The following is a 23,716-nucleotide window of genomic DNA, read 5'->3' on the forward strand; positions in this document are numbered from 1 at the left end:
GAACACGGGGGGGAAACCGAGAAAGCTGTGTGAAAACATGACTTTAGGATGGTTTCTGAAATTGTTACTATTATTTTTTGTTAGTTTGCAGTTTGATAACTGAGGTTGTTAACTTGATAACTTGAGGTTGGCTCCTCACATTACACAGGACAAATGGAGCAGGAGGGGGCTGTGGTTCAGGACCAAACCTGGAAATGGGCTGTGCTCGAACTTTCCTCCCTCCCTTTCCATATCTTACAGGATATCTTCCTTAGGCTTCAGTCCTTTTTCTTTTGCCACCAAGACAAGCCACAAGTGAGCAGCCCCTTTTCTGGTGACTAGTACAGGCTTGAGCTGACACTGCCACCCCTTCTCTTCACAGGAAGCTCCCCAGTGATCACCCATGACCCAAAGCCTAGCCAGAACTCCTCATCCATCAGAAGGGCTGGAACAGGGAAATAAACGTGGAAGTCTTACTGAGACAGGGCCTGCAATGCAGCGTTATCAAAGAGGGTGCCAAATGCCTGTGAAAAAGCGTGGAGGGTGGATGAGGCACACAGGGGTTGCACAAGCTGAATTTTCTTTGAAATCCAGGATAAAAATGCCCCCTAAGGATGGACTGCAGATGTTATTCGAGATCATTATCCAGATCTGAGCTGTTTTCCCAGGGGGAAAATGGCCTTGAGCTTTCCAGTCTCCTTCAGGTGTGACCCAGCCCTTTTCCTCCTGGCGCTTGGCCCCACCTCCATCAGCGGCTGCGCCGCTATTCCCGGGCCAGCAACGGAGGAACCAGGCACAGGAAAGAGGGCACCAAAGCTCTGGGCACAGCACGGGTTTCACCAGCAGAGAAGCCCTCCTGATCCACCTCTCCCTCAGTCTGAGCTCATGCTCAGCCTCTCCATTTGGGAGTCTCATGGACAGGCTCGTGTTCGCCGGGCTGAATTCTTCTCTCGTGTCCTTCTGCCCACCAGCAGCTGGGGAGGTTTTCCCCAGCAGGAAAACATCCCCCATTCTTGCACATCCCCTCTGGGCACTCCTGCCCTTCCCACCTCCATCACACCCCTTCCCTGCCCCTGCAGCCGGGCTCCGAGAAAGGAAAACGGGCTTTTAAACCAGACCAGCGGCTAATGTGGGCTTGGGAAAGGTCCCCTCTCACCCCAGAGCACGGAGAGGGGCCAGAGCAGGAGAGCAGGGGCAGGGCAGGGGAGCTGAGCCCTTGAGCAAGGCGCAGCCCTTGGGAGAACGGGAGGAGCAGGAACACCAGAACCAGAGGGCAGAAACCGGGATTGTGAAAGCGCAGCCTGAACGCTCCCTGCTCCCCGGGGATTTTAGCCCCGCCAGGGATTAATGACGGGGTCGGGTGGAGGCACTCGGGGAGATGCACCCTTCCCCAGTGCCGAGGGTGCTCCCGGCTCCCGGCTCGACCCCGTTCTTGGCACTCCAGTGGCCTTGGACCCCTTACAAGCATTTATGCACAAACCCTAAGGAGAGTAAAACACACCAAGGTGAGCACTGCCAGCAGACCCGACTGGAATATTAGCATCCCCACTGATTTCACCTCTCATTTTAATCGCGTTCATTCAGCAGAGAGATGACAAAGATTATAATGAGGAGGGATCAGCCTGACGTGTGTTTGGTTTCCCTTTTCCGCTGCAGACAGGGCTGGGGATGGAATAATTCTGTCTTCAGAGCACAAAAAAACTGGCAAACAGGAGGCCTTAAGGCCACACACTGAACAATGAGAAGAAACCAAACAATTGAAGAGCAGCTTTCTCCAGCTGCTTCTGCCATGCAATTCGGGATTTCTGGGCGAGGAGAGCGCAGAACTGGTGGTCTTCACTCCACAAAACCAGCAATGCACGCAGCACAAACCTCCTTTTGTTCGCGATCTCCGGCAGGAAGCTCCAGGGAACAGCCCCAGGAGACACGGGCACAGCTGGGCACCCAATCCCCAGCGGCGCTGAGGGAACAAAGGCCAGATTTTAGCGCCCCAAGGCAGAATTTCTGGCCAGCACCGTGCGAGCCCCGGCTCCCGGGGCGGCATCTCCCGGGAGCCGCTCCCGCCTCCCCGCCCCGCCCCGCATCGGCGCTCGGCTGCTCGGGCCTGGCTCGCTGCGCTCGGCGCTCGGCCGGGGGCGGGGCGCGCCGCCTCACGCTCTCCCGCACCCCCGCCCGCCCGCCGCTTCCGCCGCCGCGGCCCCGCGCCGCCCCGCCGGCCATGTCGCGGGGCTCCCGCCTGGCGCTGGCCGTCTCCGCGCTGCTCTCCGCCGCCATCGTGGCGGCCGTGCACATCCAGCAGCGCCGGGAGCTGGAGGTGAGTGCGCGCCGCGGGCCGCGGGGGGGAGGAGGCGAGCGGGGCCCTGCCCCGGCCCTCAGTGCGGCCCCGCCCCCCGGCCGGGCAGGCCCCGCCCCCGCACTCAGGCCACGCCCCTCACCTGGCGGCCGACACGCCCCGCCCCCACCTGCGAGCTCAGCGCGGAGCCACGCCCACTGGGAAAAGCTCCGCCCACCTCTAAGCCCCGCCCCGCCCGCGCTGCGGACCCGCACCTGAGCCCACTGCTCCATCCATCCGTCCATCCGTCCATCCATCCATCCATCCGTCCATCCGTCCATCCATCCATCCATCCATCCATCCATCCATCCATCCATCCATCCATCCATCCATCCATCCATCCATCCATCCATCCATCCATCCATCCATCCATCCATCCATCCATCCATCCATCCATCCATCCATCCATCCATCCATCCATCCATCCATCCATCCATCCATCCATCCATCCATCCATCCGCTCCTTGTCCCTGCACGCACCTACTCCGTGCCCCAGCACTGGCGCTGCGGGCACTGTGTGTGCCCAGCCTGGCTCCCAGAGACCCTGCCCACTGCGCCCAATGGTGCTCTTTCCACAAGCCACCTTTTCCCTCTTCCCTGTGTTTTCCTGCCTTGGCCCCTGTGCTTTCCATGCTCTTTTAGCTGCACCAGCTCCCTAATGCTGTCCTGTGCGTTTCCCTTGAGGGGAAAATAGCAGCGGGGAGCTCCAGGCGAGGCCCGGTGGAGGTTCTCTGTGCTATATTTACAAAAATCAGGGAATTCCTGGCAAGCAGCCTGTGTGCCAGGGAGCCCACAGCCAAAAGGTGTCAGGTATGACCATGGTGAGTCCTAGAGCAGAGCAGTCCTGCCTGGGACTAAAAGCTGTGTGTAAAGGTTGTGTAAAGCTGTGCTGTGTGAGCAGGGAGTGTGCTGGTTTGGACCCTGCTGATGAGCCCAGGGTTATATGAGGGCACACGTCTGATCCTTCTCCACTTACATACAAAAAAATCTAGAAACTGCATACAGAAACAGCCTGTGTTAAATGGCACTGAGGCAGTCAGAAGTTACAGAATACAAGAGTTCAACTTCCCAATCCATAGCCCAGCTCAGCTGGCTGTTGCTTGGGCTTTGTGATACATTCTGCAATTAGAGGATTAAATTTTCTTCCCCTCAAGAAATGGTCTCTGTCAGTGCTTGAGAGGGATGGAATTTGGAGGATGAGACTGGTCTGGGTAAGGAAAGAGGCAGGTTTGTGTGAGCAGGAGTTGGAGAACACTGAATGGCGCAGGCAAGGATCGCTGGGATCCTGGTGTGGCAACCAGCAATGGCTCTGCACTTGCCAGAGCTGATGGGTAGATCACCTAACATATTCTAGGTAGATCACATCACATTTTTGTAGCTGGCTGCTCTCTGATTCAGTGTGCCTGCCGTGAGGCACTGAGGATCTGGCAGGAATAGCTGCTAAATGCTCCTAAACTAAACTGCAGCTGCAATTAATGGCAGTTGTACTTTGAACATGTGCTGCAGAATAAACATCACCCTTGGGTGTTTCAGTGGGACACCTAAACTGCGTGGATCTTTTGACCCAAATCCTATTCTAGGCTAATACCTACTCAGAAGGTCCAAGGCTCAAAGCTTGTTTTGTAAATTAAATCTGAGATTTTTCTTTTTATAATTCTTCATGGCCAAGGCAAGCAGTAGTGGCTTCATGTTCTACAGAGCCAGTTATCTAGATAACATAATGGGAATAAATAATGTGGATATTTTACAGTCCTGGCATAGAGATTATTTCTAGTTTATCTTCATGCAAATTAATAAACGTTTGACCTTTATAAATTGATGTGCCAGGCCCAGAGTGCTTTGAGCTTGCACATGCTTTTCATGCCTGCAGAAGGCAAGCAGGGCGAACTTCCAAGAATAGAGGAAGATGAGAAGGTTAACTTCATTTCAGGTCTTTTTCACTTGTGACACTCAAATTCTAAAGGTGTCTTTTGCAAAATGTACATTTTCAAAGTGAATACATCCACCATCTGAAAGATTGCAGTGTTTTGTGAAGGAAAAAGGGTTACATTCTTGGTGCAGTTGATCAGTTACCTTGTATCTCCTCACATCTTTTTATTAACTAATAGTAATGTAATAATAACTTTATGAACTTTGTGTTCAGTTTCAAATGACTGATTTGTAGTAATCAGTAATTGCAGTAATTCATAGCCTGAGTTCAGTTGATGGAAGATGGTGGGAAGGAACTGGTTTCATTAGATTAATTTCTGGAGAGTTTTGATTATTGGCAGACACATGCGGCTGTGCATTTTCTTAACAAGATAAAATTATTTCTTAAACAAAATCTTTCTGTTTTGATCTTGACAGGAGAAATGATTGCATTTGAAGTGTGCAGTCATTGGCATGATAGGTGAGGAATTAAACCCTGCGATAACTTGTTGAATAATAGTCACAGACATCCTCTCAAGCGACTTCAGGGTGAGCTTTCAAATAAATTATTTGCAGGTGCATTTTGGCATCATTCAAATGGGTCGAAAATTACTGATCTTTCACCTAATTATCAAAGTATCAATGTGAGTAGAAATGTCTAGGTAAGAGAGAGAAGCATATGGAAGAAGCAGCTGGGATTTTCTTAGGGCTTTTTACACCCCTTGAGGGGTTGCACCCCAGGCTGAAAGCTGCTGATGTTGTGTTGCACGTTATGTATTTATGTATATATGTGTTATATATTTACATGATTTATAACGAATATTTGAGGTGAAGGGGGTATTTGTGAAGCAAGTGCCTTGCTTTTTCAGGAGTTTGGCATAAGCAGGCTGTGGGTGTTTTTTTAAGATTAAGACATGAGCAGAAAGAAGCAAGTGAAGACACACGCCAATTTATGTTAAAATAGTTTCCAATTTGTGACAAAATTGCCTCCAAGTAGAGAAGTTTTGAGGAGCTCATTCTGATTTCGTAAAGATTTAGGTGTGAGATGACAGGATTTTTCAGATCACATCCCTCCTGCATGGCATGGGAATTACAGGCTCCGAGCATTAATTTCCTCATAGCTTTGTCACTTAGCAAACCCAACCTCTGAAGTGAGCGCAAATAAAGCACTTTTTGGTGTAGTGATTCTGGAGATTGGCTCCTGAAGGTTCCAACTACGGTAAGTCGCTGTGGGAAGACCCTGCAAGAGCAGCAGAGGGAACAGCCTTGCGGGAGGGGTGGAGCCTGGGTGGGGTTGGTCCGGATCAGCATCCCCCGGGCTGTGATAAACCCTGTCCTTTGTGTTTTCAGAGGCTGCGAAGTGGCGTTGTCAGAGATCTTGAGCGTCAGAAGCAGAAAAAGGAGAACATTCGCCTGTTAGAAGAGCAGATTGCTCTGACAAAGCAGCTCACTGAAGAGAGAGACAAGGCGCTAATGGAAAAACGTTCCCAGCAGTCCTAGGCACAAGCCTGGCTCCTTAGAGGTTTGATTAAAGACGTTTGAAGGTCGTTTGCATCTCACTTCTTGCAGGTGTTTTAACAAATCTGTGAAAGACTGGTTATTTTGTATAAATTATAATCCAGCCTCTGCAGCTTTAGGGCAGACAAAGGCCCATTTAATCTGTGATTGGTACGTGGACTGCGGAGGCTTGGCCCACGTCTGAAACTGGGCAGGAGCAGCTCATTGTTGGGCAGGCTCCCTCTCCCTCTAGGATGGCCAACAACGTTCACATGAGTGGGCTGCTCAGCCGCCATGATGATGAAGCCACCAGGACCTCCACCTCCGAGGGCCTGGAGGAGGGCGAGGTGGAAGGGGAGACTCTCCTGATCGTGGAGTCCGAGGACCAGGCTTCCGTGGATTTATCGCACGACCAGAGCGGGGACTCCCTGAACAGCGACGAGGGTGAAGCGTCCTGGATGGAGGAGATGTCCTATTACTGTGAGAAGTGCCAGAAGTGGATCCCAGCAAGTAAGGCTGTGTTGTGCTGGCCGTGGTGGGTGTTTGCAAGGTGTTTGTGCTGTCCTGCCTTCCTCTTTCACGGCTTGTTGGGCTGCTCCCCGTCCTGCCTTGGTGGGTGATGCCTGCTGGCAGGGGCTGTGTTAGGCACTTCAGTCCAGGAGCTGTGTGTGCCCAGAGCTGCTGCTCTCCTGAGGAAGTGAAACTCTTCTTCAGTTAATGGAGAACATCAAAGTTCAGAAACGTGCCCACCCTCACAATTCTTGCAGCTGTTTAGGGGCTTGGGCCAAGCGACCTGACCTCTCTGCTCACTCAGATAATGACCCTTGCTGTAAAGCTCTGGGGAGGAAAAGGACTTTGCGTGTTACTTTTTTTTCCCCCTCCCTGGTGATTTGTCACATCTGTGGAGCATGTGGCTAAATCTCAACCTTTATGTTTTCCCAATAATTGAATTTAAGTTTGCTTAGAAACATGCCCAGCCTTCAGCAGCCAGCTCTGGGGGGGTGTTAGGAGCAAGCTGCAGAATTTGGTGCCCCTCCTCTGGCACTTGACATAAGACATATGCTGTTAGCAGTGTAATAGACACCTTTACATCCTAAATTCTGGGTTATCTGATCTGTTACTACATTCAAGAGCCAGATATTGCTGAACACCTTGGCTTTGGTTTTGGTGGAGGTTTTTTTTTATTTGATTTGATTTGGGGGTTTTGTGGGGTTTGTTTGTTTGTGGTTAGAAATAAGGAACTGTTTAGGTGGCACCTGCCTTGCAGATATGTCAGAGCTGCCCTTTTTGTCTTCAAAGGATTTGCCAAAATTTATAGTGTAAAAATCTCCTCTCAAGGCGTGTGAGTGAATGTTTAGGTGTTAATGTAATGAAACCAGCACCAGACTATTAAATTACTATGCAGTAAAGGGAAACATTAACTTGAAATGTATTAATAAAAAAAATGAAGCAGTTAAAGGTAGCTTGAGCTATCTCATATAGAGCACTTGATTTAACACTCAACTTGTTTTATTTTACAAATATGTTCCTCTCTGCAGTTGCTGTGGAACAAATCCAAGGAGCAGAAAAGGCCAGTTGCAAAGCAACGGTAGCTACATACAATTGTGCCGAGTAAACGAGCTGCCAAAGGGAGATACTGTGCTTTTTCCTGATCATTCATTTCAAGGGGGTTCAGTTGTCTCATGTGAAAAGGGCCAACCTGCTCAGGCAAATAATCACTTTTTTACATTGAGTTGCCACTTAGAAATTCTCAGTTTACCAAGTGCGAGGGGTTTTCCCCCCATCAGATGCAGCTGCAACTTGAATTGCAATTCAGTATGGAAGCAGGGTACCCATATGTTAAAAATTATAAAATTATACAGTAAAAGAGATGACATCCTTGTAGAGAAACATCTTTTGAGTGTGACTTTCCAGAAACACTCTAGTCTTGACATTGTTTCCCTGTCCTCCGATGCCATTTTTCATTTGTTCATGTTTGTGTAAATTGCCCTGAATCGTGTGATTTTTTTTCCTCTGCTTTACAAACACGGAATTAGAGCCTGTAACTTTGGGTGCATGGGGGTTTACAGGTGGTTCTGTGATTTTTGTTCAGACAAACCTGATCTTGGAAGAAATCCAAATTTCCTTTGCAGCACTTTTTCCTCTAAAAGGGCAAAAAGATTGACTTTGACCTTTTCATTTTAGGTCAACTGAGAGAACAGCTCAGCTACCTCAAAGGAGATAACTTTTTCAGATTTACTTGCTCTGATTGCTCAGAAGATGGGAAGGAGCAATTTGAACGTCTGAGATTAACATGGCAACAAGTAAGTGAAATGTTTGTGACAGCAGAACAGCCGTGGGACTTCGTGAAATTGTTGGTTGCTGTGTACATGCTACCTGGGAAAGGAGGATCAGGTATTGGTAACAGGAGCATTTGCATGAACTTCAGAAATTAATTAGCTGAGGATTGCCTGCACATGAGAACTTCAGCATTTGGCAGGGAAATTGAAAGATAATCATACAAACCACATTCCTTTTCTTTTTTTTTTTTTTTTTTTCCTTCCCCTCATATTGCTCATGAATTCATGGCTTCAAGCAAGTTTGGAAAAGCAAAATATATGCAATTTGGCTTCTAGGCATGAACAGTTTTTTGTGTCTATGAAATGTAAAACTGGTGAGGTGGCAGCATAGAAACAGAAAGCTTGCCAGCTCCCGGTACAAAGCTCCACCCTGGCTGCTTATGCACTAGCATCAGTCCTTGCTGGATTTCACTGTTCCAGTCATTTGCACACCTGAGCAATCAAAATAACATCTGTTTGCATCCTTTGGGCCTGTAATGGTGTGTAGTTTCACACACAGGATCAGCTGGGATGGAAAAGACCTTTGAGATCATCAAATCCAACCCATGACCTAACACCACCTTGTCAACCAGACCATGGTACTGAGTGCACCATTCAGGGTTTCCTTAAACACCTCCAGGGATGGTGAGTCCACCAGCTCCTGGGCAGCCCATCTCAATGCCCACTCACTCTTTCTGTGAAGAAATTCTTCCTGATGTCCAGCCTAAACCTACCCTGGTGCAGCTGAAGATGTGTCCTCTCATCCTGTCTCTTGTTGCCTGGGGGAGGAGCTGAGCCCCCACCTGGCTGCACCCTCCTGTCAGGGAGTTGTTGAGAGTGATAAGGTCTCTTCTGAGCCTCCTCCTCTCCAGCCTAAACATCCCCAGCTCTCTCAGCTGTTCCTCATAGGATCTGCACTCCAGATCCTTCACAGCCTTATTGCCCTTCTTGGATGTGCCACAGCACCTCAACGTCCTTCCTAAATTGAAGGGCCCAGAACTGGACACAAGGCTTGAGGTGGAGCCTCACCAGTGCCAAGTACAGGGGAGGAATCACTGCCCTGCTCCTGCTGGCCACTATTCCTGATCCAAGCCAGGATGCCATTGGCCTTCTTGGCCACCTGGGCACACTGCTTGCTCGTGTTCAGGCTGCCAGCAGCCAGTATCCCCAGGTCCCTTTCTGCCTGGCCTCTCTCCAGCTGCTCTGTCCCCAGCCTGTAGTGCTGCAGGGGTTGTTGTGGCCAAAGTGCAGGACTCAGCTCCTGCTCTTGTAAAACCTCCTAGTGTTGGATTTGGCCATGGATCCAGCCTGTCCAGGCCCCTGTAGATGGTGTCAAAGTCCAGGTAGACAAAATCCACAGCTTTCCCTGCATCCACCAGGCAGGTCACCTGGTCATAAAAGGAGGTCAGGCAGGACCTGCCCCTCCTGAATCCCTGCTGTAGGTGCCAAATGATGGCACTCAAGATGATCTGTTCCATAACCTTGCCAGGCACTGAGGTCAGGCTGACAGGCCTGGAGCTCCCTGGGTCCTCCTTCCAGTCCTTCTTATGGATGGCTGTCACACTGGCCAACCTTCTGCCATCAGGTACCCCCCTGGTGAGCCAGGACTGGTGGTAAATGATGGAGAGCAGCTTGGTGAGCTCTTCTGCCAGCTCCCTCAGCACCCTAGGATGGATCCCATCTGGTCCCATAGACTTGTGAGCATCTAAGAGGCTCAGAGGGTCACCAACTGCTTCCTGCTGAATAACAGGATTATTATTCTGCTCCCTGTCCCCATCTTCCAGCTCAGGAGGCCACTTGTCCTGAGGACAAGCTGTGAGACTGTTGAAAATACCAGCCTTGTTGGCTTTTCCTTGATTCTTACCCATGGCCACTCAGCCTTATTGTCATGTAAGGTAATTTGAAACACTGACTGTAACTCCTGCACTGCTTTCTCTGGTGGCCAGTGCAGAGAAAAAGGTTGGTTTAGGCAGGGGTCTGTGCTGGCAGACTGGCAGAGTTTCACCAGGTTCCAGACTGGGAAAGCAAAGGCTGCTGACATTGCCCAGGTCTCTTCAGAGTGCCATGGGGAAGGGGCAGACAAAATGAAAATGGGTGAGGAAGAAAGCTGTGACCACCTCCCTGGGCTTCCAGCAGCCAGAGCTGCTGCTGCTTCTGGGTGAGTAGAATTGAGAGAAATGGCCAAACTAACTTACCTGAAGCAGGAAGAATAGGGACAGTGATTTCTGGATTTTTTTTTTCAGAGTATGTAGCCTCAACGGATCCGTATCTTTAGCCATTTGACAAGAGAATTATTTTTGACATCCTGAGACGTTGTCCCACGTGACTTTAAAACCCACAAAATCCTAGTGATCAAACTGAGAGGTGTTGTGAGGTAGAAATAGGGTGAAGGGGACATTAAAGCTGTTCATGTTTCCTCATTATGACATCTTTGACAATGCATGCCAGGAAGCCAAGGTCCACTGTGAGGAGATCCATCTCCCTGAGAAAAGCAGATTTCAGACTTCTCTGAGGGTGAAATGCAAGTTGTTATTGGAAGTAGTGCCAAACCAAGACTGTGTGATTGTTGAAAGATGATCCCAGCCCAGCTGACTTTAGTTCTGTTCTAATAAATTAATTGATATTAATGAAGTAAATGTAATTAACAGTTGGTCACCTAGGATTTACTTGAAGGGGGTGAGATATTTTTCAAAGGTGCCCTTTAGTTTGGGTATGTAACAAGTTAGAGTGAATTTGGTTGTGAAGTGTGTGCAAGACCATTGTCACAGTGTTTATGATGTATTGGATAGCAGGATTACTTGTGACTTTTTTTTTTTAATTTATTTGAAAGACTGTTTCCCTACCTCCACATTACATTCAGACCTCAGCTGTACTGTAATTCATTTATACAACAGCTGGACAATTCTTGTTCTCAGCACAAACCTGCATAACTAGGCAGCTTGTTATTCCCCTGGGATGGAGAAATGTCTGGAAGGATGTGCATCTAACAATAGAAAGACAAGGACAGGCAGCACAAAACCAGGAAGAAGATGGATTGCAGAAGCTGCCTATGAGATGTTGCAAAAACAAGATATTTATGAGGGAGCAAGGATCTGTGTGTGTGTGGCAGCTGTGGGGGTCTGTTCAGCAGAAAAAGCAGAAGGGATTCACTTGTGTCCAACACTTTCTGTTCCAGGTTGTCATGTTGGCAATGTACAACTTGTCTCTGGAAGGAACGGGCCGTCAGGGCTACTTCAGATGGAAAGAAGACATTTGTGCTTTTATTGAAAAACACTGGACTTTCTTATTAGGGAACAGGTAAAGACATGATATTTCCCTGAGGGTCTGGGTGGTGTGCCAAAGGAATTAAAACCTGTTATACAGATGGACAAGAATCCTGGTTAATTTGTTGACATCTCTGTTGAGCCTTACAAGCGATAAAAAGGGAGGATTTAATATTGAGAATCTGAATGCAGGCATGGAGGGTGCACTTGAGAAAGAATAAGTATTTCTTACTGGGGGAAAAAAGAACCCCAGCAATGTCACAGAAAAGCAATAAAAATGCTTGTATTTTGGATTATTTCTTATCTTCCTTTAGGCAGCATATGAACCTGCAAACAATTGAGTTTTTCTAAACAGTCACAATGGGTTGATCCTGGTACTGCCCAACTTTAGGGACAGAAATGTGATCCAGCAAAGTTCCTTGGCTATAAAGCTTGCCAAAGGACCAAGTTCTAGAAGAACTGAGCCTCACCTTTTAGATTGTTTCAGATCTTAATGAAATGGCTCTTACACCGTAGGTGTTAAACAACTGAAACGTTTTTCACACTGTCAGAGTAGGAGCCCCTCTCATAGAGGGCAGCCTTTATTTTCCAGGTGAACTGCACATTTCTTCTGAGCGTGCTGAAGCTCTCAAACCCAAGCCTCACTGTTAATGATTGTGCTGTGGAGGCAGGGAAGGAACTGAGCAATCCTTGGAAGTTGTAGATTTGATTGACTTCACAGCTTCTTTTCTTCTCCAGGGATTTCCTCTGTCATAAGATCTGGCCTTTCTTCCTAACCAGATTTGGTTTCTGGCTTTGCTTTCAGTGCTTGTCTGTGCCTCCTTGCTCTGTTCTCAGAAATGTTAGCATTTGTCCTCTCTGGAAGCCACAGGGACCCTGACAGGAGGGCAGCTGGTGGCCCATTGTCCCTCATTCAGGGAATCAATGCCTCCCAGGGTTTGATGTTGCCTTTTGAGACTTGCCCTGGGAACTGGGCACTCCTTGCTCTGATTAAAATTCAGAGAGTGATTCCTGGCCTCAGACACAGCCTTCCCGCTTGCCTGGACAAGCCACTGAAGGAACAGAGACAGCTGAATCGTGTGTGTAGCAGTACAAATCGTGCAGAGATCTTCCTTGGCATATTGAAGTGCAGCTTACCCAGATTTACTGTAACACCCCAGACTTTGAGCTGCAGCAGCTGGGTTTGATTTCCTGTCTCTGAGGTTCAGTACCTCAAGGTGTGTAAGCCTGGGCAGCAGTGAGCACCAACTCAGCCAAGCCTTGGCAAGTACAGAAGTTTCTGCATGTGGGGGTGTGCAAAGGCAAGAAGCAATCCTGAGATTCTGGGCAACTGAGGTTAAACTCTGTTCCATGAACCTGACTCTCCAGAGTCCTAGGGAGTACCTCAGTTACTGGTTAAAAGGGCAGTTCTTCAGTATTTCTTCTCACCTCTTCCCTAAGTGACATCTTAGTTAGCCTTGTCCCCAGCTCCTAAAGGAACAAAATGCTCAGATGCCCAGTAAGCGTGCACTGCCCAGCAGAGGGAAAGGCTTAAATGCAGCTCCCTGTCTCCAAGGGGCCAAAAAAGTGCTTCAGGAGTAGTTCAGTGATTGTGTGTCAGTGACTCTGGCAGAAACACACTGTCCAGGATGGAAGCACAGCTGGTAGTGGGCACCTAACCCTTGTTTTCCTCTCTCCCACCACAGGAAAAAGACCTCAACATGGTGGAGCACAGTTGCTGGCTGTCTGTCTGTGGGGAGCCCCTTGTTTTTCCGCTCAGGGGCACAGGAATTTGGAGAACCGGGATGGTGGAAGCTGGTTCATAACAAACCCCCAACACTGAAACCTGAAGGAGAGAAGCTGTCAGCATCTGCTCTGAAGGCAAAAGGTAACTGTCCCCAGTAGTGTGTAGATTCCTCACTGGGCCAGAGCTGGGACACGTGAGAAGAGTTCAGTTAAAACCAATTTGTGTGCATGGACAGTTCCTTAGTTTTGTTCTGCTGTAATGGTTGACTGAAGAGCACTATGGTGCGTATGCTGTGGTGTGAGAAGCCTGTTATATTTTATTACCTTTTTCCATTGTGCTGACTTACAGGGTTTTGAGGCTTGTGCAGAGTGGTTTTTGCTGGGTTTTTTTTTAGCTGAAATCCACAATTTTCCCACTTCCCTTTACCCTGGGGAATGTCTTTTATCTTTTGTCACTAGACGCAAATTCTCCTCTGTGTGGAGGAACAAAATTTGGGCTTTAACGAGGCTTTAGTCATACCCTGGCTTAATGCTGCTTGTCCCAGAGTGAATTTCTTGGTCACATTGAAAACCCCGTCTTTTAGGCTCTGTAGTCAGTGTGGTTTTGACTGCACAGTGTGAATCCAGTGACTGCAGGAGCTCAGAATAAGCAAACTCCTCCTTTAGCAGCTTCCAAGCCCCCGCTGGATCCCATCATTACCGTGGAAGGCCTTCGGAAGCGGGTGAGCCGCAATCCAGTGGAGTCAGCCATGGAGCTGAAGGAGAAGAGGTCCCGCACTCAGGAAGCCAAGGACATTCGGAGAGCCCAGAAGGAGGCGGCCGGGTTCCTGGACCGCAGCACTTCCTCCACTCCCGTGAAGTTCAGCAGCCGCTGCCGCCGGCCCGACATCGTCCTGGAGAAAGGAGAGGTCATCGACTTCTCCTCCCTGAGCTCGTCCGACCGCACGCCTCTGACCAGCCCCTCTCCGTCCCCGTCCCTGGACTTCTCTGCTCCCGGCACTCCCGCCTCGCACTCGGCCACTCCCAGCCTGCTCTCGGAAGCGGATCTCATCCCGGATGTCATGCCGCCACAGGCGCTCTTCCATGGTAAGAGCCACCATGGGTTTCCATTAGTGATGAACTGTGTGCAGTTTTCTAGGAATATATTGTAAAATATAAGCTCCCAGTGAGGTTCAGGATTGTTTCAGGATAAGAAGGAAAGTAACTGTTGATATTCTGTTGTCTCAGTTGAGTGTGAGAATTGTCTGGTTTTCCATAGTTTTCTCACCAGCTTCTAAGGCCAGAAGAAACCCCCAGTGTTGTTTTCTGAGAGATCCTGAATAAACAGTGGGTAGGCTTCACACAGCAACTGCTGGACCACTCAGCATAAGCATTTCACTGCAACACAGATAACACTGTTATGTAGAAAGTCTAGTTTTGTCTCAAATGTTTTTCATGGGAGAAATTTTATTCCCATGGTAATATCCCATTATTTTGTAAGTTTGATTGTGCTGATTAATGGATGCTAAATTTCAGTGAGATTGCAGAGCAGTGATGCAGGCTGAATTCTCTTAGTTCCTTAAGGAGCCAGTCTTCTGGGTGACAGGAAGAATAGTGAGGGTATGCTAGCTGAAGATACAGCTCACCAGCCTGACTTTTTGATTTCCCAGCCTTTGCGAATTTTCAGCAGCTTAATGTTCCTCAAAGAACATGTGCTTGCAGCTCAGGAGGGGCAGTGTTTCCAGATGCCAAACTGCCAGACACTTTAGGAGCAGGATTGATTCTCTGTCCTGAAATTGGACTCTTTTCAGCATCTCCCATCCAAAATCAGGAGATCTGGCAGTACACAGAAAATGAAGTGTGTTGAGTAAACCCACATTATTGTTCCTTAGCAGGAAAATGCTGTGACAGCCATTTTTGAAACAGGACTTGATGTTTAAATTATTTTTTCTTTCCCCCAAATTATTTTGATCTGTTCCACAGATGATGAGGAGATGGAAGGAGATGGAGTCATAGACCCAGGAATAGAGTATGTGCCCCCTCCCAGTGGGACAGCTGGTGCTGGCACCATGATAGCAAGCAGGAAAAAAGTGAAGACAGCTGAGCAGATCAAGCAAGAGGTGGAGAGTGAAGAAGAAAAAACAGAACGGATGGAAGGTGACAGTGAAGATCCTGAAGAGTCAAACACACCCCTGCAGGTGAGGGGACGAGACAAGGGGAAGTCACAGCTGGAGAAGGATGCTAAACCCAGAGTTGCCAAGCACACCTCAGTTAGCATCTATGAGGAAAAGCTGCTGCTGAAGAGGCTGGAAGCCTGTCCCAATGCTTTGAGCATGACCCCAGAGGCCCGGAGGCTGAGGCGCAAGCTGCTGGTCAGGCAGGCCAAGAGGGAGAGAGGACTGCCGCTCTTTGACTTGGACCAGGTTGTGAATGCTGCACTGCTCCTGGTTGATGGGATTTATGGAGCCAAAGAAGGTGGTGTCTCCAGGTCCCCAGTAGGGCAAGCAACATACAGAACTACTAGCCAGGACTTCAGGATCTTGGACAGATACCAGGTGGGTGTTCCCAAATCTAAGTTAGCTTTTGGCACTAGTTATTTTAAAGCTTTTGCTGCAGCCAGCAGTGCCTCACTGAGGTTTTCTGGCTCCTAAAGTGAAAAGGATCATGTGAACAACACTCATTTTGGCTTGAGACTGTGTCCCCACCAATCCTCTCCTAAGTCCCTTTTTTCTTGGGACATGCTGGTTCAGCACTGCTGTCTGTCAGTGTCAGCACCACAAATGTCACTGTGTTTGTACTCCAGCCCTGCCCAAATGCTGATGGTGGAGGCCTGGAAGTACCCAGACAGGTGGGTGCTCTTTCATGTGTGTAGGAGGGAGATAACTTGCAGTACTTCTAGGTTTGGGCACCAAATTTGGGAGTGCTCAGCAGAGTCCAGAGGTGGGACCTCCGTGGTCCAGTCCACCCTGTCACACTGAGAGGCCCTTACTCTCCCTCCATACAATTCCCTTGTTAAATCTCTGTCTGACCTTCCTGCAATTGTTTTGCATTTTTTTGTGCGTGCAGACGATGCTGCCTGCCACGAAGGGATACCGCCAGCAGACAACCAAGTTTCTGTACCGCCTGGTAGGCTCGGAAGACCTGCTGACAGACCACAGTATTGTCAGCCCTTACACCTCCCGTGTCCTTAAACCTTACATCAGGTACAGAGGGTCTGAGCTTGCTCTTGGCTTGTGCACCGCCAGCCCACGGAGAGGACACCTTTCTTGGGCAGTGCTCCTCACTCCTCCTCAAAGTACAACCCAGTGCACCATGGTAACCCTGAAGGGATAGTGTTTGATTTAGCTGAGTAGTGAAACGGATTGCATTGGGAAGGGGAATCTCCAAGAGGGGGCAAGGGCAGAGAGGGCATTGCTGTAGCCATTCAATGCAAGTTGCACCTGCTCTTGGGTCAGAGCTGTGATTTCCTTGCTCATGATGTAAGGAAAGACTGGCTGGACATGCTGTGGGTCTGGAAAGTGTCCTGGCCTCTGGCACCAAGGGTGTTTTTTGCTGAGCTGGGGGCTGTTTCCCCTTGTGAATGCAAGACTGTTCTTTATTTTCCTAAATTTGAGCATGTCAGAAGATATTTCATGGGCAGTACCCATTTAGCTGCTGTGGCAGTTCTTGTTGCTCACTTGCTTTTTGTGTTTCCTTTTCACGTTCCTGGCAGACGTGATTATGAGACAAAGCCTCCAAAACTCAGGCTGCTGGCAGAAATCCGGGCGAATCCACACAGGAATGATCTCAACTGGAAGGCTGAGCCAGAAGCACCCATTGATTACTGCTATGTTCGCCCTAATCACATCCCCACTATAAACTCCATGTGCCACGAATTCTTCTGGCCTGGTAAGATTCTTCTAGTGCTTGGGTTTCCAAGAAAGAAGTGGTATTGTTCAGAGAAAAAAAAACGTTCTTGGGCCAAATTTTATTTCAGTTGGTTTTTGGCTGGTTCTTAGAAACCCATTATCTGATGTTACAGGAATGTATTTGAGGTGGAGGCGTGGGTTTGGTGTCTTTGTCTTTTGAGATCGCATAAAACTGGGCAATTAGGCCCTAATTAGCACAGCACTTAGAAAAATAGGTGCTAATAGGAGTAGTAGGTAGATTAGTAGTTGACTAAATTTAAGCATCCAGTGAAATGTCTTGCAAGAATCAGGGGTTGAAATAAACAGTTTTATACCAGAGATTACTGTTCATTACCTTTGTGAGAAGGTTTCTTCCTAGCAGCCATAAGCTGCATATGTCAGAGTGAAGGTTGGAAAGTATATGAGGAGTGGCTGAGGTTGCTCGGTCTGTTCGGCCTGGAGAGGAGGAGACTGAGGGGAGACACCATCATGGGCTGCAGCTGCCTCAGGAGGGGAGGCAGAGGGGCAGGCACAGATCTCTTCTCTGTGACTACAGGACCCCATAGAATGGCACTGAAGCTGTGTTAAGGGAAGTTTAGTTTGGGGATTAGGAAAAGGTTCTTCACCCAGAGGGTGGCTGGGCACTGGAACAGACTTCCCAGGGCAGTGGTCACAGCTCCAGGCCTGCCCCAGAGGAGTCTGGACAACACTCTCAGGCACATGGTGCGATTCTTGCAGTTGTCCTGTGCAGGGCCAGGACTTGGACTCGATGGTCCTTGAGGGTCCCTTCCAACTCAGCTTATTCTGTGATTCAGTGAATTGCTTTTACAACTGTAGGCTCCGCTGTGATGTCCTTTATTTCTTCCGGCCTCAGTATTTACAAGGTATGGGAAAGATTAGGTTTGTATTTTTCTGTGTCCTTTCTGGAACTGCAGGTTCTTTGGGGACAATGGCCGTGCTTTCGGGGTGTGGTTATGAGGCTGCACTCTTTAGTTCCTCTGAAATAATAATAATAGAGTTCATCTGCTGCATGCATCAGCCTCTGATCAGCAAACAACGCAGCAGACTAATTTAGAAAAGGCCAGTGCAAACAGTACACACCTTTATTCCTGGTAACTGTTGGCTTTGTGTTTTGATTTGCCGATGGTGATTCAGCAGGGTTGTAGTTCAGCAGTGCCACATGCCGCAGCAGTCAGGATGGGAGCTCTTTTTGCTGCTCATTATGCAAATTGCACAGTGTGGGGGGAAATAACCTGGCACGCCTTTCCTTTCACAAGCTGTTTGAGAGCTTGTGAGAGACGCTTGCAATCCCAGCAGAGGCTGAACCACTTTGTCATAGTCTCTCCTCTCCTGATAATGCATTTGAAGTTCTGGCCAAGTTGGGTTGCACATTCATTAAGTTCTGCAGGACTCACCCTGTTTTATTTAACATAGGGAGCATGGGTGTGTTCCACCCAACTGTGAACTGTTCCTTATTAAATTAGAAAGCTGACACCTCCATCAGTCTCCAAACAGGAATCCAAATCTTTTCCATGGTGAAAAAATTCTGATGCTGGGATATGATTCTTGCACCTTGGTTCTGTTTAGCAGGAGAGGGAAGTGAGGAATTGATGCAGGACATAAAGCCTGGCTACAGAGGGTTTAGCTGGTACAGCCTGGGGGTGGGAGGCAGGGATATGCGCTGGGTGAGCATCATTAAGCCAGCACTTAGTTCTTCTGTGCCTCCAGATCCTTCCTTTCAGAGCTGTTCTTGTCTCTCCCAAGGCAGAACTAGGTTTCCAGATAGAGAGATTCCCGGGTGTTGTTTCTCACAGAGTGCCTTGGTGCCCTAACGGGAAACCTCTCCCTAGCGGGGAGTGTCTCCAGTGGTGAACCATCCTGAGCTAAGCATCTTCCTACAGGAAAAACTGCACTCCTGCAGAGACGCCAGCGCCCGGGGCAGAGAGTGTTCTGTCCAGACAAGCTGCAAGGCACTCCACAGGCAGCGGCAGCCTTGCTTTTATTAACACAGCTCCAATTTGCCAATCGATCCCTCCCACGTCTTGCTCCACCCAGTTTACTCTCCAGCAAGAAAATAACTCACCCACTTCTTGCTGCCTGGTGCCTTCTGAAGTCTTGCATCTCATCAAGAGTGATTACTGGAAAACACACTCTGCTATTTTGTTACCCCGTGTTCCAAATACATTGTAGTTGCCAGCTTGAGGCTGAAGCAAACGTTTTTGGCACATCTCCTCTGTGTCTTGCATCTCATTTTGGGTCTGTCCACATAAATTATCAAGCAGTCAGTCTTCAGTGCCTGGAGCTGCACTGCTGGGTGCTGCCAGGCTGTGTGGATGCTCTAGGACTGCAGCAGCAGGTGATTAGGCAAGGTAACAAACTCCCAGTCTGTTTCTGTGTCCAGCCTCTGACTCACAGAAGCACCACTGCCTGAGAGGCTACTTCCTCTCCCAGATAGAGAATTTGCATGCTAAAAGCAAGTGTTTTGATAGCATTGGGAGCTGTGGTCAGGCTCACAGTGCAGCTCCACAACCGGCTGAGTGCGCAAGAGACGGCAGTAAGAGCTGTAAGGTGGAGGAAAAAGACAGAAACCATAGCAGGCTGTGCTACCAAAGCTGAAGTCTGGTTTCATGTGTGCTGCTTCTGAAGAGAGTTAAGTTTCAGTTTCATCCTTGAGTCATTTGAAAGGAAATCATCTTTGTTAGTATTTCCACGCAAGCTTCCCTGTGAGCAGGTCTTGTTCGGTCTGTTTGTTGTATCATCTTTTCCCTTGCATACTTACCTGGCAGGGGAGGCACCACGATCAGGCACATCCCCTGCACTCTGGGTATCCTGACCCCTGGGATTTCCCAAAATGTGGGGAATTTATCCACATAATGTGTAGTAACAGAGCACTGCTCTAGCAGGGGCCTTGCACTATTCTATGATGCTGTGATCTCTTGATATCACAAATTTGAAATGAAGGTAAAAAGAAGGGATTGATTTCTAAAATGCCTTAAACCCATGGATTTGAACAACACTTTTCTTTTGGTTTGCAGTGCTTCCAACTGCTGTTTCTCTCTTTCTCCCTAGGAATTGATTTGTCAGAGTGCCTGCAGTATCCAGACTTCAGTGTTGTTGTCCTTTACAAGAAAGTTATCATTGCCTTTGGCTTTATGGTGCCAGATGTGAAGTACAACGAAGCTTACATCTCTTTTCTCTTGGTGCACCCCGAGTGGAGAAGAGCTGGGATTGCAACCTTCATGATTTACCATCTTATCCAGGTAATGAAATGAAATCATCCCTTGAATCTGCCAAAGAACCAGCTCTCACTTCTTCCTTGTGTGCACACCTGCAGATATTGGAGAGTAAGAACCCTTTTTGTGAATGTTTTTGGGAGGGAATAGCTCCTGCTTTGGAAGTCAAAATGTGTTTAGGAAAACAACCATCCTGGTCATGTCGTCAGAATTAGCGGGACGCTGCACACTTCAGCTGTCTTGGGGTTAACTCTGTGTTCTTCGGTGGCCGGCAGTTTGTGTACAAGGGATACTGTAAACGGGGGTTTAAGGAGGAAATGAGCTAAGAGTGGGCAGGGTCAGTTAGAATGATTGCAGCTTTCTTGACTACACCTGGAGGTTTGTTCCGTGCATTAAATCACTTACTGATCTCAATCACTCACTTTCATTTTATCCTCTGGTTCAAATACAGCTGAGTTAATGACGAAGTGTTTGCAACCTCATTGTTTAAACTGGCTTGTACTGGGCCTTGTTCCACAGGAATACTTGGGAAAATTAATCTCAGCTAACTAAACGGGATACTAAAGGAGTTAAACTTCATTAAATCTCTGAATGAATACTGTTATTCAAGTGGCCTTAATTCCACTGGCTTTATTGAATTCAATTGCAGGAAAGGCAGCTTAATTGTGAGTAAAGATGAGTAAGATACATATCCTTTACAAGAGCCCAGCTCCACAGTTTTACCACTCCCTCAACTCTCTTGGCCGTGCTGCCAATGGGAAACGTTGTAGTCGAGATGAGCTTCACTAATGAAAACTCACCGTTGAAGCTGTTTTATCCTCTTTCTTTCTTGGCTAAAGCAAAGTAGGGAGTGCTGGCAGAGCCTTGGGGAAAGTGATCCCTGCTTTGGAAAAGCACTTTGTGCTCCTGGGCCGCCCGAGGGTAACTCTGCTACCTGCACAGCTCTCTGCAGTGCTGACACAGGCCTCTAATCAATATTCTTTAAACTCACCCCTTGCATCTCCCAGGCAGCTCTGTGTCAAGTGCTGAAGGAAATTGCCCTCAGCTCAGTGTGTTGATGTGAGATGTCAACACCCAGTGGGAACAGGCGCCAAGGTTTGCAGGGATCCAGCAGGTGGACTCTCAGAGACTTCCCTCTCCAGCAGAGCTGGGATGCTGGAGTTGGCAAGTCAGCCACAGAAAATCCTCACACCTTTTTGTAGGATGTATCACATCAATTAACCTAATCCTGCTTGCATGAAATTCCCTGTTCAGAAAAGCCTAGCAGATTTGAGAGATTTGAGTCTGATTAGGCACGCTAGCAATGAGAGATCAGCACTGTATGTTTGGCTCACATGAGGTTTATTTTGCCATTGCTGACTTTCTGACAACGGTTTGGTCCTGTGGAATGATGGTGGTTGTGACCTTCTGTTCCTCAGTGTCCAGGTTGCAGGTGCTGCTTTGCAACCTGCTTGGGCTTGGAGTCTCCTCTCTGTAGCTGGAGATACTTTAATGCTCTGCTTGGATTAAGAGTAGGTCGCTGACTTTGGGATCAGTGTGCTGAGTTTGGGGCTGAATGCTTGGGAACAGCATAACTTAACAGGAAAATGGTTTGATGCAAATAGTGATGGCTGGTTTTGCTGTCAAAATGTATCGCCTAATGCATCTGTCCCAGAGGAATAAACTGCATTTTCTTAATGATTTCATTCAAATTTTCTTTTCCCTAAAACAGCTTCCAATTATTTCTTTTTCTTTCCTGCCCTCCTTAAATTCGTGAGAGTTTTCCCCTTGAATGTACTATCTTGGAGATTTCCTAGAGGGTATTAGTGTTCCCACTTTAGAGTTACAATACACTCAATATACATGGAATGCTATTAAATCACTTGATGAAAGCAGAAAATAAATTATTTCAGCATCTTAGTCAGTGTTGCTGGTTAGAATAATTTAGGATCTTGAAGGTAACTTCAGCCATGCTATTATTTGCTGTCTGAACTGAATTTCCTGCCTTCTCAGGAGGAGGCGAGTGCTGTGCCCTGAAGGATGGGAGAGGAGCTGGGTGGGATAGGCAGGAATTCCAGTGTGACAGCACAGAGGTGCTCAGGCAGTCCCACAGAGCTCAGCTCTGTTTGCTGACAGGGAGGAGTGCAGAGCCTGATCCTCTGGCGTGTTTTGTCTTTTCTTCAGGCCATTGTATTTGAGATCAGGGCTGTAAACCAAGATTATTTTTAATTAACAATTACTTTAGTAATTTACAATGGGCAGATGACAAATTATAATCCCAAACCTTTCATTGTCAGAGAATCCATGTTTCCCAGAAACAAAGGCTTGGAGGAGCAGCAGCAGCGCTCCCTTTGCTGTTGCTATGTGTGGTAACTCCTGTGACTTTTCTCACATTTCCTCAGTACCTTGGATCCCTGAGCTGATGAATCTCCTCACCTCCGCATTCCCCCAGAGGCTGTCTCGTTCTCTTGCAGTGATATCTCCTTTTTTTTCCTCTCCCCCTCCCTTTGGCAGACCTGCATGGGCAAGGACGTCACCCTTCACGTCTCTGCAAGCAACCCTGCTATGCTGCTCTACCAGAAGTTTGGATTTAAGACCGAGGAGTACATTTTGGATTTTTATGACAAGTACTACCCCTTGGACAGCAAGGAGTGCAAGCACGCCTTCTTCCTCAGGCTGCGGCGCTGAGCTGCGGGAGGGCTCTGGGGAAAAGCCCAATCCATCCAAAAAACTCCCCCAGCTTTTGGTGGAGGATGTTGGCTGCCACAGGAGAGCTGGAACACGCTGGTGTGTTTATTCCTAGGACTTTGGATGTCAGTGGTGAGATGTTCTGTGTGGAAAATGCAATCCAAAAGGATTGATTCCTGTGCTCCAAGGGGAGAGGCCTGGAAATGCCAACTAGGATACACTGAAACCACTGGAAAATTGAAATTCCTTATGGGGAATTTTCCTGCCACTGTTACTTTGGAGAGCCTCATTAGCAAAAAAAAAATACCAAACAAAAAAGTGTTTCTCATTTCAGAGGGGCCCCATGGATTTCAAGTTTTTGAAACCTGTCCAAAAAATGTTGCAGGTTTTTTGTCTCTGTTTTTGTTTATTAGCAAAAATGAACACCTAAACTTAAACCATTCAGTGTTTCTGTGGTTTGATTGCTTTGTTAGGAACTGTCTTGAGTCTGTGAAGGGAAGTAAGGTATTGGTGCCTGTCGCTGGATGTTCACGTTAGGGAAGTTCTGCACATGCCAGAACCGTAGTCCTGGAACCACGTTTCGGGACTACTGAAGAGTGTGTGGATTCCTGTTATCCCAAGTGCAAGGCTCAGAGGAGACACCTTTGTTTTGCTCCTTCCCTGCTGCCTTCCCTTCCGTTCCCCTGCTTGCCCCGTGCTCAGTGTGACGTTCTCGTAGCGCGCAGTGTTTTGTGTTCAGGAGCGGTGTCAGGTGCGTTTGTGTCTAGCAAAGGTAGGGCACCGCAGCTGCCAGATCAGCTCTTTGGAATCGTTCCACCTCTCTGTGGTTGTTGGTCTGCAGATCAGCCCTTTGGGCACTCCACTAGCCACAGAGCAGCCTCACGGGCTCCAGCACCCACCTCCTCCTGCTACAGGCGCTCTGGCTGGA

The 23,716-nt window shown here is 48.2% G+C and overlaps 2 protein-coding genes and 1 non-coding gene across 4 annotated transcripts; all 3 read left to right on the plus strand.

Annotated features, from left to right (window-relative positions):
- Window positions 1-1,717: 1,717 nt before the first annotated feature.
- On the plus strand, window positions 1,718-5,720 carry LOC121365301. Its single transcript, XM_041489373.1, has 2 exons — window positions 1,718-2,293; window positions 5,570-5,720. The coding sequence occupies exons 1-2, from the start codon at window positions 1,718-1,720 to the stop codon at window positions 5,717-5,719; spliced, it is 726 nt and encodes a 241-aa protein (XP_041345307.1). The 3' UTR covers window position 5,720.
- A 250-nt stretch (window positions 5,721-5,970) lies between these two features.
- KAT14 (lysine acetyltransferase 14) lies at window positions 5,971-23,225 on the plus strand. 2 transcript variants are annotated; one of them, XM_041489371.1, is made up of 10 exons: window positions 5,971-6,226; window positions 7,901-8,019; window positions 11,210-11,331; window positions 12,983-13,164; window positions 13,689-14,108; window positions 14,985-15,556; window positions 16,068-16,204; window positions 16,714-16,889; window positions 19,958-20,148; window positions 22,615-23,225. In XM_041489371.1, the coding sequence occupies exons 1-10, from the start codon at window positions 5,971-5,973 to the stop codon at window positions 22,786-22,788; spliced, it is 2,349 nt and encodes a 782-aa protein (XP_041345305.1). In that variant the 3' UTR covers window positions 22,789-23,225. The 2 variants fall into 2 exon arrangements, with proteins under 2 accessions (XP_041345305.1, XP_041345306.1); XM_041489372.1 differs by having other exon boundaries at window positions 13,692-14,108.
- Window positions 19,660-19,787, plus strand: LOC121365339. The gene has a single exon (XR_005956991.1). It is a non-coding gene; the product is annotated as a U1 spliceosomal RNA (small nuclear RNA).
- Window positions 23,226-23,716: the final 491 nt, after the last annotated feature.

This window comes from Pyrgilauda ruficollis, unplaced genomic scaffold, assembly GCF_017590135.1.
Source record: "Pyrgilauda ruficollis isolate IOZ18807 unplaced genomic scaffold, ASM1759013v1 scaffold93, whole genome shotgun sequence".
NCBI classification, from domain to species: Eukaryota; Metazoa; Chordata; class Aves; order Passeriformes; family Passeridae; genus Pyrgilauda; species Pyrgilauda ruficollis.